Source organism: Vidua macroura, chromosome 34 (genome assembly GCF_024509145.1).
Source record: "Vidua macroura isolate BioBank_ID:100142 chromosome 34, ASM2450914v1, whole genome shotgun sequence".
Lineage (NCBI taxonomy): Eukaryota > Metazoa > Chordata > Aves > Passeriformes > Viduidae > Vidua > Vidua macroura.
This window is the reverse complement of record NC_071604.1, coordinates 239981-252600: the sequence shown is the minus strand read 5'-3', so window position 1 is coordinate 252600 and position 12620 is coordinate 239981. Positions and strand designations below refer to the sequence as shown.

General features: G+C 60.2%; 3 protein-coding genes across 5 annotated transcripts; 2 read left to right on the top strand and 1 right to left on the bottom strand.

Annotated features, from left to right (window-relative positions):
* Window positions 1-20: 20 nt before the first annotated feature.
* LOC128821129 (zinc finger protein 787-like) lies at window positions 21-4532 on the bottom strand. Of its 2 annotated transcripts, none has more exons than XM_054002045.1 (3): window positions 3986-4532; window positions 2001-2093; window positions 21-1283 (listed from the first exon to the last, which is right to left on the bottom strand). In XM_054002045.1, the coding sequence occupies exons 1-3, from the start codon at window positions 4143-4145 to the stop codon at window positions 568-570; spliced, it is 969 nt and encodes a 322-aa protein (XP_053858020.1). In that variant the 5' UTR covers window positions 4146-4532; the 3' UTR covers window positions 21-567. The 2 variants fall into 2 exon arrangements, with proteins under 2 accessions (XP_053858020.1, XP_053858021.1); XM_054002046.1 differs by having other exon boundaries at window positions 2001-2084; window positions 3986-4530.
* A 10-nt stretch (window positions 4533-4542) lies between these two features.
* On the top strand, window positions 4543-9257 carry RNF212B (ring finger protein 212B). Its single transcript, XM_054002044.1, has 12 exons — window positions 4543-4938; window positions 6309-6452; window positions 6834-6889; window positions 6991-7065; window positions 7160-7275; window positions 7573-7621; window positions 7718-7781; window positions 7890-7932; window positions 8026-8077; window positions 8151-8199; window positions 8480-8511; window positions 9073-9257. Exons 1-12 carry the CDS (start codon window positions 4644-4646, stop codon window positions 9133-9135), a joined length of 1038 nt encoding a protein of 345 aa, XP_053858019.1. The 5' UTR covers window positions 4543-4643; the 3' UTR covers window positions 9136-9257.
* Window positions 9258-9623: 366 nt separating this feature from the next.
* On the top strand, window positions 9624-12507 carry ASB8 (ankyrin repeat and SOCS box containing 8). Of its 2 annotated transcripts, none has more exons than XM_054002035.1 (3): window positions 9624-9994; window positions 10783-10887; window positions 11556-12507. In XM_054002035.1, exons 1-3 carry the CDS (start codon window positions 9878-9880, stop codon window positions 12186-12188), a joined length of 855 nt encoding a protein of 284 aa, XP_053858010.1. In that variant the 5' UTR covers window positions 9624-9877; the 3' UTR covers window positions 12189-12507. The 2 variants fall into 2 exon arrangements, with proteins under 2 accessions (XP_053858010.1, XP_053858011.1); XM_054002036.1 differs by having other exon boundaries at window positions 10733-10887.
* Window positions 12508-12620: the final 113 nt, after the last annotated feature.

Below are 12620 nucleotides of genomic sequence, written 5' to 3'. Positions count from 1 at the left end.
ACCCTCGTGTCCCTCCCCCCTTCCCCTATTTACAGCTCTGGGATGTGGCACCGACAGTGAACAGCGAGGGGCACCGAGGGTGACCCTGGGCACGGGGGTGGGCTTGGGGACATCAGTTCTGTGTCACTCTGTCCTGAGTGTCACCGTGCCCCGCACTGCCTCCCAGCCTGGTGTCACCATGTCCCCTCGCCTGCGGCATAACTCGTGTGATGCCAGCTCTGTCACCACGTCCTGCCCATGAAACACTCCCCGCGTCTCCTCGCATGGTGGCACCACGCCTCCTGCCTGTGGCACAGTCCCTGTGTCCTCCACCAGGGTGGCCCACTGTGTGTCCCCGCAGGTCACCAACAGCGGGCGCTGCCAGCACATTGTCCAACTGTCCTCGCGTCCCCACCGCGGTGTCCCCTCAGGGCACAAAGAGCGGGCGGTGCCGAACTATCGTGTCCCCACGTCCCGGTGCCACTGTCCTCCTGCCCCTCAGGGCACAAAGAGCGGGCGGTGCCCCCAGCGGGGCGAGGACAGCGCCCCGCTGTCCCTGCGCCCTCTCCGCCGCGTTCCCGGGTTCCCTCAGGGCACGAAGAGCGGGCGGTGGCCCCGGCGGTGCCTCCTGAGCGCGGCGCTCCGGGCGAAGCTCTCCCCGCACTCCACGCAGATCAGCGGCTCCTGCCCGCAGCCGCCCGAGGCCCCCGCGGGCCCCTCGCCCTCGCCCCCCGCCCGAGGCCCCTTCAGCGCCCTCGGGGCACCCGCGGGGTGGGCGCAGCGCCGCGGCCGCGCTGCCCCCGGCCCGGCGTGGGTGCGCTGGTGCTTGATGAGGTTCTTGCTCTGCGTGAAGCTCTTGCCGCACTCGGCGCAGCCGTACGGGCGCTCCCCGGTGTGAATGCGCTGGTGCTGGATGAGGTTGGAGCTCCAGGAGAAGCTCTTGCCGCAGTGGCCGCACCTGTACGGCTTCTCCCCGGTGTGGGTGCGGCGGTGCTGCACCAGGTGCGAGTTCTGCGAGAAGCTCTTGCCACACTCGCCGCAGGTGCTGGGCCGCTCGCCCGTGTGCGTGCGCTGGTGCCGCAGCAGCTTGGACCAGTGGCTGAAGCTCTTGCCGCACTCGTTGCAGATGAAGGGGCGCTGGCGGCCCCCGCCCCGCCGCCCCCCGCCCTCCTCGGAGCCCCCCGGGGCCGGGGCGGGGGTCCCGCGGGGCGGCGGGGGGCGCAGGGGGCTGTGCGGGATCACCGTGCGGATGATCTCGTGCGGCAGCACCTCGGCCTCACCGTCGCTCACGATGCCGTCATCGGCTGGGGGGGCACGGGGAGGGGGTGAGAGCACAGAAGGGGCTGGACCTCCGAACCAAATGTTTGCTGCGACCCTAAAAGGGGCTGGGACCCTGACACAAATGTTTATGGTATTCCTAAAACGGGCTGGGCCCTCTCCCCGAATGCTCATTGTGTGCTAAAAGGGTGCCTGGAGCCTCCCCAATTTGCCTGGAGCCTCCTCAAAATGTTTGTTGAGACCCAAAAAGGGGCTGGGCCTTCTCCTCAAATATTTCTTGAGCTCCTGACCCAAATGTTCATTGTGACCCAAAAAGGGACTGGATCCCCTCCCCAGATGCTGGCTGTGCCCCAAAAAGAGGCTGTGCCCGCTCCTGGAGTGTCTGGAGCCCCCCAAAAGTACCTGAAGGCCCCCAGATTTCCCCATACCCCCTTCTTGGGGGGTCTGGAACCCCCTCAACAGTGTTTTAAGGCCCCCTCAAATGCCTCTGCCCCCCTCCAATGGTGTCTGGAGACCCCCAGAAGTGCCTTGAACCCCATCCCAAACACCTCTACCCCCTTCTAGGTGCATCTGGAGCCCCCCAAATTTGCCTGCATCCCCTTCTTGGGGTGCCTGGAGCCCCCCAAATTTGCCTACAGCGCCCTCCAAAAGTGTCTGTATCCCCCCCAAAATTTCCTGTACTGCCTTTCTGGGTTACCTGGAGCCCCCCAACCCCCTCATCCACTTTTGGGGTCCCCCCTCACCTATGAAGACCCTCCGGACCACGTCCCCCTCGTCCGAGTCCTGCAGCTCCACCACGTCTGGCTCGTCCTGCTCCATGGAGGCTCCTGCGGGGACTGCAGCGTCAAGGGGGGCCCTGAGCACCCCAAAACGCCCCAGGACCCCTCTGTGCAGCAGAAACCCACAAGCTCCCCCTCCCCCCGCCCCCATTCCAAAGGATTGTTTGCATCTTGGCTCCTGCTGTACCCCCCAAATTGCTCAGTGTGACTCTAAAATCCTCCCTGCGACCCCCGTAATTTCCATGTACCCCGCCCAAATTCTTCTGTGTTACCCCCCAAAATCCTTCAGGGTGATCCCAAATCCCCTCATGACCTCCTAAGTCTCATCCCCCCGAAAACCTCTCTGCTCCCCAGCCCACCTGTTCCCCCCAAATCTCTCTGTGTCACCCCAAATCTCTTCATGTCCCCTCAAATCCCTCAGTGTAACCTCAAACTCCTCCATGTGATCCCAAATCCTTCTGTGCCCTCTCAAATATAACCCTGTTCCCCCCAAAAAATCCCTTTGTGTCCCCCCAAATCCCACAGTATAACCTTAAACTCTTCCATGTGATCCCAAATCCTTCTGTGCCCTCTCAAATATCCCTGTTCCCCCAAAAAATCCCTTTGTGTCCCCCCAAATCCTTCTGTGTGACCCCGAATCCCTCTGTGTCTCCCCAAACCACCCTGTACTCCCCAATTCCCCCCGATCTGTTCTTTGAGGGTCTCAGGGGATCCCGCAGCTGCTCCAGACTCAGCCCCCAAAATCTAGGGGGGGAGAATGGAGGGATGCAGACTGGGGGGGGGTCACCCAGTGCCCCCCAAAATCACCCGGGACCCCCCAAATCACCCAGGGTGCCTCCAAATTACTCCCAATCCCCCCAGGTTTGCTCCCCTCCCTTTAATTTTGGGAAGGGGGCACAAAAGAACAACGGAGCCCCAGGAACCTCCCCCAAAATTCACCCCCCACCCCAAATCAAATACTGGGGAGGGACTCCCAGGTTTTTTTTGAGGGGTCCCCACTCTCTTGCCCCTCCTTTCAAAATGGTTTATCCACAGTCTCCCCCCGCTTCAAATCCAACATGGAGGTAACCCAAATTTTTGGGGGGAGTCTCACAAAATTTTTGGAGGGAGTCCCCACTCTCATTCCTCCCCTTTCTGCCCCCCAAACCAGCGCCTAATCCCTCCTCCCAGGACCAAATCCATCTCCCCTCCCACCCCAAATCCAAGACGTTATCCACAACTGCAGGAGGGGTCTCCCAGATTTTTGTGGGGGGTCCCTACTCTCTTTTTCCCCTCTTTTCCAAACCTCAAAACAGCACCTCCCCCCTCCCCTTCCATTGTCCCCCCTTGCCATCGCCTCCCCCTTCCCAAATCCAAGACCGGGGCTATCCCCAATCGGGGAGGGATCTCCTAAATTGGGGGGGCAGGAGTGCTCCTCACTCTCCTTTTCCCATCTTTTCCAACCCTACAAACGGCGCCTCATTTCCACCGCCCCACCCCCCCGGCTCCAATCCATCGTTCTCCTCAATCCCCTGGAATTCCCAGTTGGACGGGGGGGCATCTCCCAGATTTTTTTTTTGGGGGGGGTCCCCGCTCTCTTCCCTCCCCTTTCCACCCCCGAAATCCGCCGTTCATCCACATCGCCCCCGCCCCAAATCTTTTGCCACCCCTCCACCACAGCCTCCCCATCCCAAATCCAAGCCTGGGTGTATCTCCAATTGGGGGGGACAGGGTTTTTTTTTTTTGTGGGAGGGTTCCCACTCTGCTTTTTCCCTCATTTCCAGCCCCCCAACGGCGCCCCTCCGCCATTGCCTCCCTCACCCCAAATCCAACATCGGGGTATCTCAAATTGGAGGGAGGCGATCTCCCAAATTTTTTTTTTTTTTTTTGGGGGGGGGGTGTCTCCGCTCTTTCCCCTCACCTCCCCCCCCAAAAACGGCGTTTCCCTCTCCCCGCGCCCCCCGACTCACCTCGGCGGCTCCGCGGCGGGGGAGGGGCCGGGGGCGTTCCGGAGGGCTCCGGGGGTGGCTCCGGGGGTCCCGTCGGGCTCGGGGGTGCGGGGGGGTCGTGGCGGGGGTGTCCCCCGGGCGCGAGGCGGGCGCGGGGCCGGGAACAGGAAGGTCCCGTCATCCCATTCCCCGCCGGATGCGCCACTGGGAAAAAAGCGGGGGAAAAAACGCTGGGAAAAGTGGGGGGGAAACCTTGGAAAAACGGGAATTTGGGCGAGGGGAACCTCTAGGGGGAGAAAAAAAAAAAGGGCGAGCCCCAGCAGGGACACCCCCGAACCGCCCGGTTTTGAGTGCGGGGGAATTGTGCGAATTGCCCGAATCGTTGGGGTTTTGTTATTTTTGGAAGGGGGGGTATTTTCCAAGCGGGAGATGGATCTGGGGGGGGGGGGGATGGACAGGGTGGGTTTGGGGGGGGACTAAGGACAGGACACCCCCCCAGACTTCTCCCTCCCCCCTTCCTGCTTTGTGTAACGGCAGCGACGCGTTTCCTGTCCCCCCGGGAATTAAAAATGGTTGGAATTACGCAACGAGGGCGGAGGGCTCGGCAGCGGCATCCAGGGATTCCGGGAACAGCGGGATCGGGGCTTTGGGGTGTCCCTTGCGCACCCCAAATCCCTGAATGACCCCCCTCTCCCCCCAGAGGGTTTTACTGGGGCGTTTCCTGCCCCCGACCCAGGAATCAAAAAATCGTTGGAATTACACAATGACGGATCACGGGATCCCGAGACAGCGGGACTGGGGGGTAGCGGGATCGGGGTTTTGGGGTGGCCCTTGTGTCCCCCAGATTCTCCCTCACGAGGGCCTGGGAATGCATTTCTGCCTGCCCCCCCCCGCATCCCTAGAATTAAAAATGGCTGGAATTGCACAGCGAGGCCAGAGGGTTCAACAGGGACATGGAGGAATTTTGGGATCAGGTAGTGGTAGGATTGCGGTTCTGGGGTGCCTCCTGCACCCTCCAAACCCCGAGGCCCTCCCCCGATATTCTGGGGGTGCTTTTCCTACCCCCCAGGTAAAAATTGTTGGAATTATGCAACACAGCCAAAGATTTAGCAGGATTTAGTGATTCTGCGAGCATGGAATAGTGAGATCAGGGTTTTGGGGTTCTCCCCCTGCACCACCTCAAATCTCTGATCCCGCCAATGTCTCCATCTTGGTGTCCTTATCCCCATCCCCATCTGCCCCCATAGGTCCAGATGTTGCTGTCCCCATCCTGATGTCCCAGTCCTGGTTTCCCTGTCCCCATCCAGATGGCCCTTTTCCCGCTCACATTTCCCACTTTTTTCATCTCTCCCCTTTCTTGGTATTTTTCTCTTCTTTTCCCCCATCATCCCCCCCCCCCCCCCCGCTCCCCCTCGGCCCTTTTCCCGGCCTTTTCCCCCTCACATTTCCCCCCCTTTTTTCTCTCATGTTTCCCACTCTTTTTCCCCTCCCTTTTCCCACCCTTTTCCCCCTCACCTTTCCTGCTGTTTTTTCCCCTCACTTTTCCCCTCACGTTTCCCGCCCTTTTTCTCTCTTTTACTGCCCTTCCCCCCACCTCAACTTTCCTGCCCTTTCATCCTTCACAGTTCCAGCCCTTTTTCACCTCACGCTTCCCAGCCCTTTTCCCCCTCACATTTCGACCCTTTCCCCCTCACATTTCCATCCCTTTTTTCTTTCACCTTTCCTGCTGTTTTTTCCCCTCACGTTTCCCGCCCTTTTTCTCTCTTTTACTGCCCTTGCCCCGCCTCAACTTTCCCGCCCTTTTTCACCTCACACTTCCCAGCCCTTTTTCCCTCACATTTCCAACCCTTTCCCCCTCACATTTTCAATCCTTTTCCCCTCACATTTCTGTCCCTTTTTTCTCTCACCTTTCCTGCTGTTTTTTCCCCTCACTTTTCCCCTCATATTTCCCGCCCTTTTTCTCTTACTGCCCTTCCCCCCACCTCAACTTTCCTGCCCTTTCATCCTTCACATTTCCAGCCCTTTTTCACCTCACGCTTCCCAGCCCTTTTTCCCCTCACATTTTGACCCTTTCCCCCTCACATTTCCATCCCTTTTTTCTCTCACCTTTCCTGCTGTTTTTCCCCCTCACTTTTCCCCTCACATTTCCCGCCCTTTTTCTCTCTTTTACTGCCCTTGCCCCCACCTCAACTTTCCCGCCCTTTTTCACCTCACGCTTCCCAGCCCTTTTCCCCTCACACTTCTGACCCTTTCCCCCCTCACATTTTCGATCCCTTTCTTCTCTCACCTTTTTTCCCACCCTTTCACCTTTTCCCTTCACTTTTCCCCCCTCATTCCCTCCCAGGCTCTGACGTGTGGAGGGCTCAGAGGCGGCTCCTCACCCCAGCCATGGACTGGTTCCACTGCAGCCGCTGCTTCCGCCAGGATGGCGCCCGGTTCGCCATCACCAACTGCGGCCACATCCTGTGTGAGGGCTGTGGGGGCACAGGTAAAATTGAGGAAAACCCTCAATTTAAACCCTTAAATTGCTGAGAAAGAGGGAGTATTCCTTCAATTTAGCCCCTTAAAATGAGATGGAAAGGAGGGGTCACCTCAACTCAAGCAAATAAATGAGGGCTCTGCCCTCAATTTAAACCCCTAAAATGTCGGGAAAAGATGATTTCCCCTCAGTTTCTATCTTTCAAATGATGGGAAAAGGACGATTTTCCCTCAATTTACACCCTTAGCATTGTGGAAATGGAGGATCCTGCCTCAATTTAAAACCCTAAAATGAGGGGAAACAGTCCATTTCCCTCAAGGAACAACATTTTGGAGACTTTTAGACATATTTTCCCCTCACTTTTCTCACTTTTTTCTCCCCCTCCTACAGGTCCCTGCCCAGTCTGTGGCACCGCCGCCTGCCGCTACCTGCCCCTGTCTGAACAGGCCAGTGTCTGCCATGTTGTGCCCCAGATCCCCTTCCCACCCTTTTCCCGTCCCGTTTCCCAGCCTTCTTCCCATCCTTTTGACGCCCCCATGCCCAACAGATGCGCCCACAGGAGAAGGTTTTCTTCAGGAACCCGGTGGACATCGCCCTCAAGCACCTTGCCCACATCACGCAGGTGAGGAGGACACAGGTGGCGGGGTATGAGGTTCCACCACTGTCCCCAACCCCACACGCTGAGGGGGCACAACGGGGTGACCCACGTCCCCCAGGTGTGGCGGTTCCAGACGTCACAGGCGCAGCTTCAGCTGGACTTGCACCGGGACAAAACTCGGCGGATGCAGGCAGAGCTGGAGAAGGCCAGAGATGAGCTGGGGGAGAGGACGAGGTGAGGGGGATGCCATGGTAGGGGGTTCACAGCTCCATCTTGGGCTCCTCTGGGCACGTGGCTGAGGCAGCACGCCTTGGTGAACATCTTGATGAGAGTCCTCATCCTTCTGGCCGCTTTCTTGGGAGAGTCTTACCTCCCCTTGGCTGCCACGCTGGTGACAGCATGTTCTGCCATTCGCTGCCATCTTGGTGAGCTTCCACCCCTTTACTCTGCCACCCTCAGCTGCCCTATGGAGGGACCCCCACCCCAAATGAGGGGAATTCCCACCCTCCATTAAATCCTCCCCCTTCTCAGGGAGCTGGAGTCACTTCGCCGGGAGAATGAGGAGCTGCGCCGCATGCAGGTGGCCCCCAAAGCCCCCCCTGCCCCTTCCCTGCCCCCCAAAACTGTTCCCCTAAACTTCCCCCCCACCAAAACTGCCCTCCAAATCTCCTCACAGCTCTCCCCAGCCTGGCGCTGGAGCAGCCGCAGCAGCACCCCCCGTCCCTCCCCCACACAGTCAGGTAAGTGCCCCCCAAATTTTTAAGGGGGTCTTCCACACCCTAAAACACCTCGCCATCCTCTTCTCCTTGCTCATTGGGGTCCTCCCAAATTTTTCATCTCCTTTCCAGTGACCCCCCAGCCCCGCTGGCAGTTCAGCAGTCGAGTGGTCAGGTAAGGGGAGGGGGGAGGGCATCCAAAATTGGGGTGGGGGGTCCCTCAGTTGTACAGGGGGGGTCCCCCAAGCCTCCCACCTCTCTTTTGCAGCCGCTTGGCCCCACTGGAGCCCCCTCAGTCCCGCAGCACCCTAGGATGGCAGGTGACACCTCACCCCAAAGGGGGGCCACCACAAAACAGGGGGGGTTGCCATAATGGTTGCTCTCCCCCCACAGGTTGGCACAGCCTACAGAAATTCTGGGACTCCTCTGGCCTCCAGCATGGGTGAGAGACCCCAGATCCTACAGGATTTACCCCAAAATAATGCCCCGAGCCCCGCCCTTCAGCTCCAAGCCCCACTCCCTTTCCTCATCCCCGAGGAGGGACCCTAAAAGCTCATATAGGGCCTCAAAGCCCCATGGTGTGACCCCAAACCCGCACGGAAGGAGCCCAGAGCTCCCCAAACCCCCTGCAGGACCCCAAGCCCTCCCAGAGAAGCCCCTCAGTGCTGACCCCGATCCATGGGGCGACCTCAAAAACCCCTAACGCCCCTTTCCCCTCTTAGGGGACACCCTGGCTGGGACAAGCGAGGGACAGGTACTGGGGGCACTGGGAGGAACTGGCAGGGGACTGGGATAAACCGGGAGACGCGGAGAGGGGAATCTGGGGGGACTGGGATAAACTGGGAGGGACTGGGAGGGGACTGGGATAAACCGGGAGACGCGGAGAGGGGAATCTGGGGGGACTGGGATAAACTGGGAGGGACTGGGAGGGGATATAGGGAGCCCCAGGAGGGACGTGGGGGCACTGGGAGGGGGTTACTGGGCAGGACTGGAAGGGGCTATTGGTTAGTGGGAGAGAATTTGGGTTCCGGGGAGCACTGGGAGGGGGTGTTTGGGTTACTGGGAGGGGGGCTTGGTGATACTGGGAGCACTGGGAGGACCCCAGCTCCATCCCCTCCTCCTTGCCCCTCCTTTATCCCATCCCTTTTCCTCCTAAATCGAAATAAAACCTCCAAATGCAGTAGCTATTCCCGAAATTCAGAGACCACCCCCCAACAAATTCTGTAACCACGCCCCCCCAGCATTCAGTAGCCACTCCCCAAAATGCGGTAGCCACCCCGAAATTCGGTAGCCAGGACCATTCTCCTTTACTTAGGGCTCTGCTCTGCGGCAGGCGAGGGGCGGGCGCTCCGACTGGGCTCTCAACCCGCGGCCATAAAGGACAAACAGGGACCTCCGACGGGATCCGAGGCTCCTGGACAGGAGCTCTGGCGCTTCCCTGGAGGTGGCCGCGGGCAGAAGTTGTTAAAAAGGAATTAAAAAATGCCAATTTTGGGGCCATTTTGGGTCCGTTTTTGTGGCTGGAGGGGAGGGGGAGGCGTGGCCTCCACCGCGCCGCCCCGCCCCCGTGTTGCCTGTGCTGCGTTCCTATTGGTTGGTGGTTTGGTGTGGGCGTGTCCTAAGGTGAAAGCGGGATATGGGGGAAATTGGGGGAAAAGCGGGGGGGGGTTACGAGGGCGCTAAGAAGGAGGGGGAGGGGCTTCGTGGGCTTAGGAAAGCGCGGATTGGTGGAAATCTCTAAGGGGGCGGGGCTTAAGGGCGGCCGGTGCTGAGGATTGGAGGAAAGACGCAGAGGGGGCGGGACCAGCGCGGACGCCGCAGCCGGATTTGTGGCGAGGAAGTCGGGGCGGGGCACTTGGTGTGACGTCACTTCTGGTTAGCGGCATTTCCGCGTCCTGCTGGGCCGGCCGTCGCCGCTGATCCCGGAGCGCTCCGGGAGCGGCTCGGGCCCCCCGGAACCGCCCCGCGACCGCTCCGGAGCCACTCCGGATTCCTCCGGAACAGCCGCGGCTCCACCTCCGGACTCTCCTGCGGCTCGGCCCGGCCCGGCCCGGGCCGCTCCCTCCCCGCCCCGGGTCCGGTGCGGGACCGGCCGGGGATGCCGCGGCGCGGCCCGCGCCATGTGGTACATCATGCAGAGCATTCAGAGCAAGTACTCGCTGTCCGAACGCCTTATCCGCACCATCGCCGCCATCCGCTCCTTCCCTCGGGACAACGTGGAGGATCTCATCGGCCGGGTGAGGCCCCGCGGCCGGCACATCCCACCCCCTCCGCGGCCGGGCCGGCCGGCTTGAGTCCCCCCGGGGCTCCGGGTCCCTCCGACGGGCACTGCCGAGCTGTCCCCGGCTTGAGTCCCCCCGGGGCTCCGGGTCCCTCCGACGGGCACTGCCGAGCTGTCCCCGGCTTGAGTCCCCCCGGGGCTCCGGGTCCCTCTGACGGGCACTGCCGAGCTGTCCCCGGCTTGAGTCCCCCCGGGGCTCCGGGTCCCTCTGACGGGCACTGCCGAGCTGTCCCCGGCTTGAGTCCCCCCGGGGCTCCGGGTCCCTCTGACGGGCACTGCCGAGCTGTCCCCGGCTTGAGTCCCCCCGGGGCTCCGGGTCCCTCCGACGGGCACTGCCGAGCTGTCCCCGGCTGTCCCGCTCCCTGCGGAGCCTCCGCGGGGACTCTGGAAGGGTTTTCGGGTCCCGAGAGGGGAAGATCAGGGCATCTCCGGTTGGTTTAGAGACTCGAGGCTTTTCCTTCCACCCTCTGGACCCCCGGGGCCGGGGGGGTCTCCGGGCGCCGTTCGGTGACAGTGAATTGGTGAAACACAAGCGGGAGCCGGGATTAAGACCGATTACAAACGAACCCACGGGATTTCTCTTAATTAAGCCTTCCTTGAAGGGATGGGAAGCGCAGGGAAAGGGTGGGATTTGCTGACCCTGAGGCGGTTCCTGCAAACCCCCGGGATTTGTGTGAATTAACCCTTTCTGAAGGGATGGAAAGGGGGGAGTTCCTGACCGGGGGGGGTTCCTGTGCTCCCCAGGGCGCCGATGTGAACTGCCTGCACGGCACCCTCAAACCCCTGCACTGTGCCTGCATGGTGGCTGATGCTGACTGCGTGGAGCTGCTGCTGCAAAAAGGAGCTGAGGTAAAGCTTTGGAAAAACTGGAAACGGGTGGAAAATAAGAGGCAGGGAAGACAGGAAGACAGCTGGGGTTAGAGCTGATGTGTTTGAGTTGGATTTTGGGAAAAAAATTCTTCCCCCAGAGGGTCATGGGGCAGAAACTCCAGGGACTGGGGTTTGGACAACACTCCCAGCATAGCGGGAGGATTTTTTTTTGAGTGTCCTGTGCAGGGCCAGGGCTTGGATTTGATGATCTTTGTAGGTCTTTTCCAGCTCAGGATATTCCATGGGCTCGTATCCCCTCACTAAGTGGCACCAGGGGGAGGTTCCGTGTCCCAACAGGGAGGGAATTCTTGGGCTGAGATTTTGGGAGAGGAGGAAGAATTGAAACCTAAATTTTTGTGTGAGCTGTTGGGGAGGGTGAGGAGGGAGAACTAAAACCTAAATGTTTGCACTGAGATTTTGGGAAGGAGAGGGGGTAGGATTGAAACCTAAATTTTCGCACTGCGATTTCAGGAGGCTGGGAAGGAAGAATTAAACCCTAAATTTGCTGGATTTTTACCCCCACTTTCCCCTGGCTACTGGGCTAAACCCTTCCTCATTTTTCCCTACATCTGGGATTTGGGACCTTTGGCTCTTCCCTTGCTGTGGGATCCAGCTGACCCCCAAACCGTTTTTTTTTTCTCCCCCAGGTGAACGCCCTGGACGGCTACAACCGGACAGCCCTTCACTACGCAGCAGAAAAAGATGAAACCTGCGTGGAGATTTTATTGGAGTACGGAGCCAACCCCAACGCCCTGGACGGCAACAAGGACACACCGCTGCACTGGGCGGCCTTCAAGAACAACGCCGAGTGCGTGCGGGCCCTGCTGGCCAACGGCGCCCTGGTCAACGCCTTGGACTACAACAACGACACCCCCCTGAGCTGGGCGGCCATGAAGGGCAACCTGGAGAGCGTCAGCGTCCTGCTGGACTTCGGCGCCGAGGTGCGCGTGGTCAACCTGAAGGGCCAGAGCCCCATCTCGCGCCTGGTGGCGCTGCTGGTGCGGGGCCTGGGCACGGAGCGGGAGGATTCCTGCCTGGATCTGCTGCACAGAGCCACGGGACACTTTGAGCTGCGCAAGAACGGGAGCCTGCCCTGGGAGGTGGCCCGGGACCCGCAGCTGTGCCAGCGGCTGACGCTGCTGTGCTCGGCGCCGGGCACGCTGCAGGCGCTGTCGCGCTACGCCGTGCGCCGCTCGCTCGGCCTGCGCTTCCTGCCCCAGGCCGTGCAGCAGCTGCCGCTGCCTGCCTGCCTCAAGGACTACCTGCTGCTGCTCACCTGAGGGAGGGACACCTGCCCTTCCCCTGCATCGCCCCCCCTGCCCCGGGGAGAGGCTCCCCGCTTGCTTTGTGACTTCACAGGTTCCTCTCCGTGGTTTTTGTTCCCCTCGGCCACCCCGGACCCTGCTGGCCGCTCACGCTGCCTCCCTTTTGTCCCCTTGTCCCTTCCATTTTGTCCCCTCTGTTTCTCCCCGTCCTCTCACACTCCCTCCATTTCCTCCTCTCTGTTCCCTCTGCTTCTCTCCCTGTCCCCCCCCTTTCACTCTCCTGCGATGAACAATATCCCTCTGATGGCAAATTATATCCCAGCTGTTGGATTAATCTGGTTTTCCCCCTTTTTTTTTGTTTTTTTTGCCTTGCGAAAGGAAGGTTTTAAAGGAAAAAGTCTCCTTTGAGGAAAGACCCAAGGCAGGAAATTGTGGGTTGGGATGCAG

Coding starts and splice junctions, on each gene's coding strand:
- LOC128821129 (XM_054002045.1), bottom strand. CDS start 4,145: ATGACGGGACCTTCCTGTTCCCGGCCCCGCGCCCGCCTCGCGCCCGGG. Junction 2,094..3,985: donor CCCGCCGCGGAGCCGCCGAG/GTGAGTCGGGGG, acceptor TTGACGCTGCAG/TCCCCGCAGGAGCCTCCATG. Junction 1,284..2,000: donor GGTCCGGAGGGTCTTCATAG/GTGAGGGGGGAC, acceptor GTGCCCCCCCAG/CCGATGACGGCATCGTGAGC.
- RNF212B (XM_054002044.1), top strand. CDS start 4,644: ATGACCCCCCTCTCCCCCCAGAGGGTTTTACTGGGGCGTTTCCTGCCC. Junction 4,939..6,308: donor TGGAGGAATTTTGGGATCAG/GTAGTGGTAGGA, acceptor ATTCCCTCCCAG/GCTCTGACGTGTGGAGGGCT. Junction 8,078..8,150: donor GCAGCACCCTAGGATGGCAG/GTGACACCTCAC, acceptor CTCCCCCCACAG/GTTGGCACAGCCTACAGAAA.
- ASB8 (XM_054002036.1), top strand. CDS start 9,856: ATGCCGCGGCGCGGCCCGCGCCATGTGGTACATCATGCAGAGCATTCA. Junction 9,995..10,732: donor TGGAGGATCTCATCGGCCGG/GTGAGGCCCCGC, acceptor CCCTTTCTGAAG/GGATGGAAAGGGGGGAGTTC. Junction 10,888..11,555: donor TGCTGCAAAAAGGAGCTGAG/GTAAAGCTTTGG, acceptor TTTCTCCCCCAG/GTGAACGCCCTGGACGGCTA.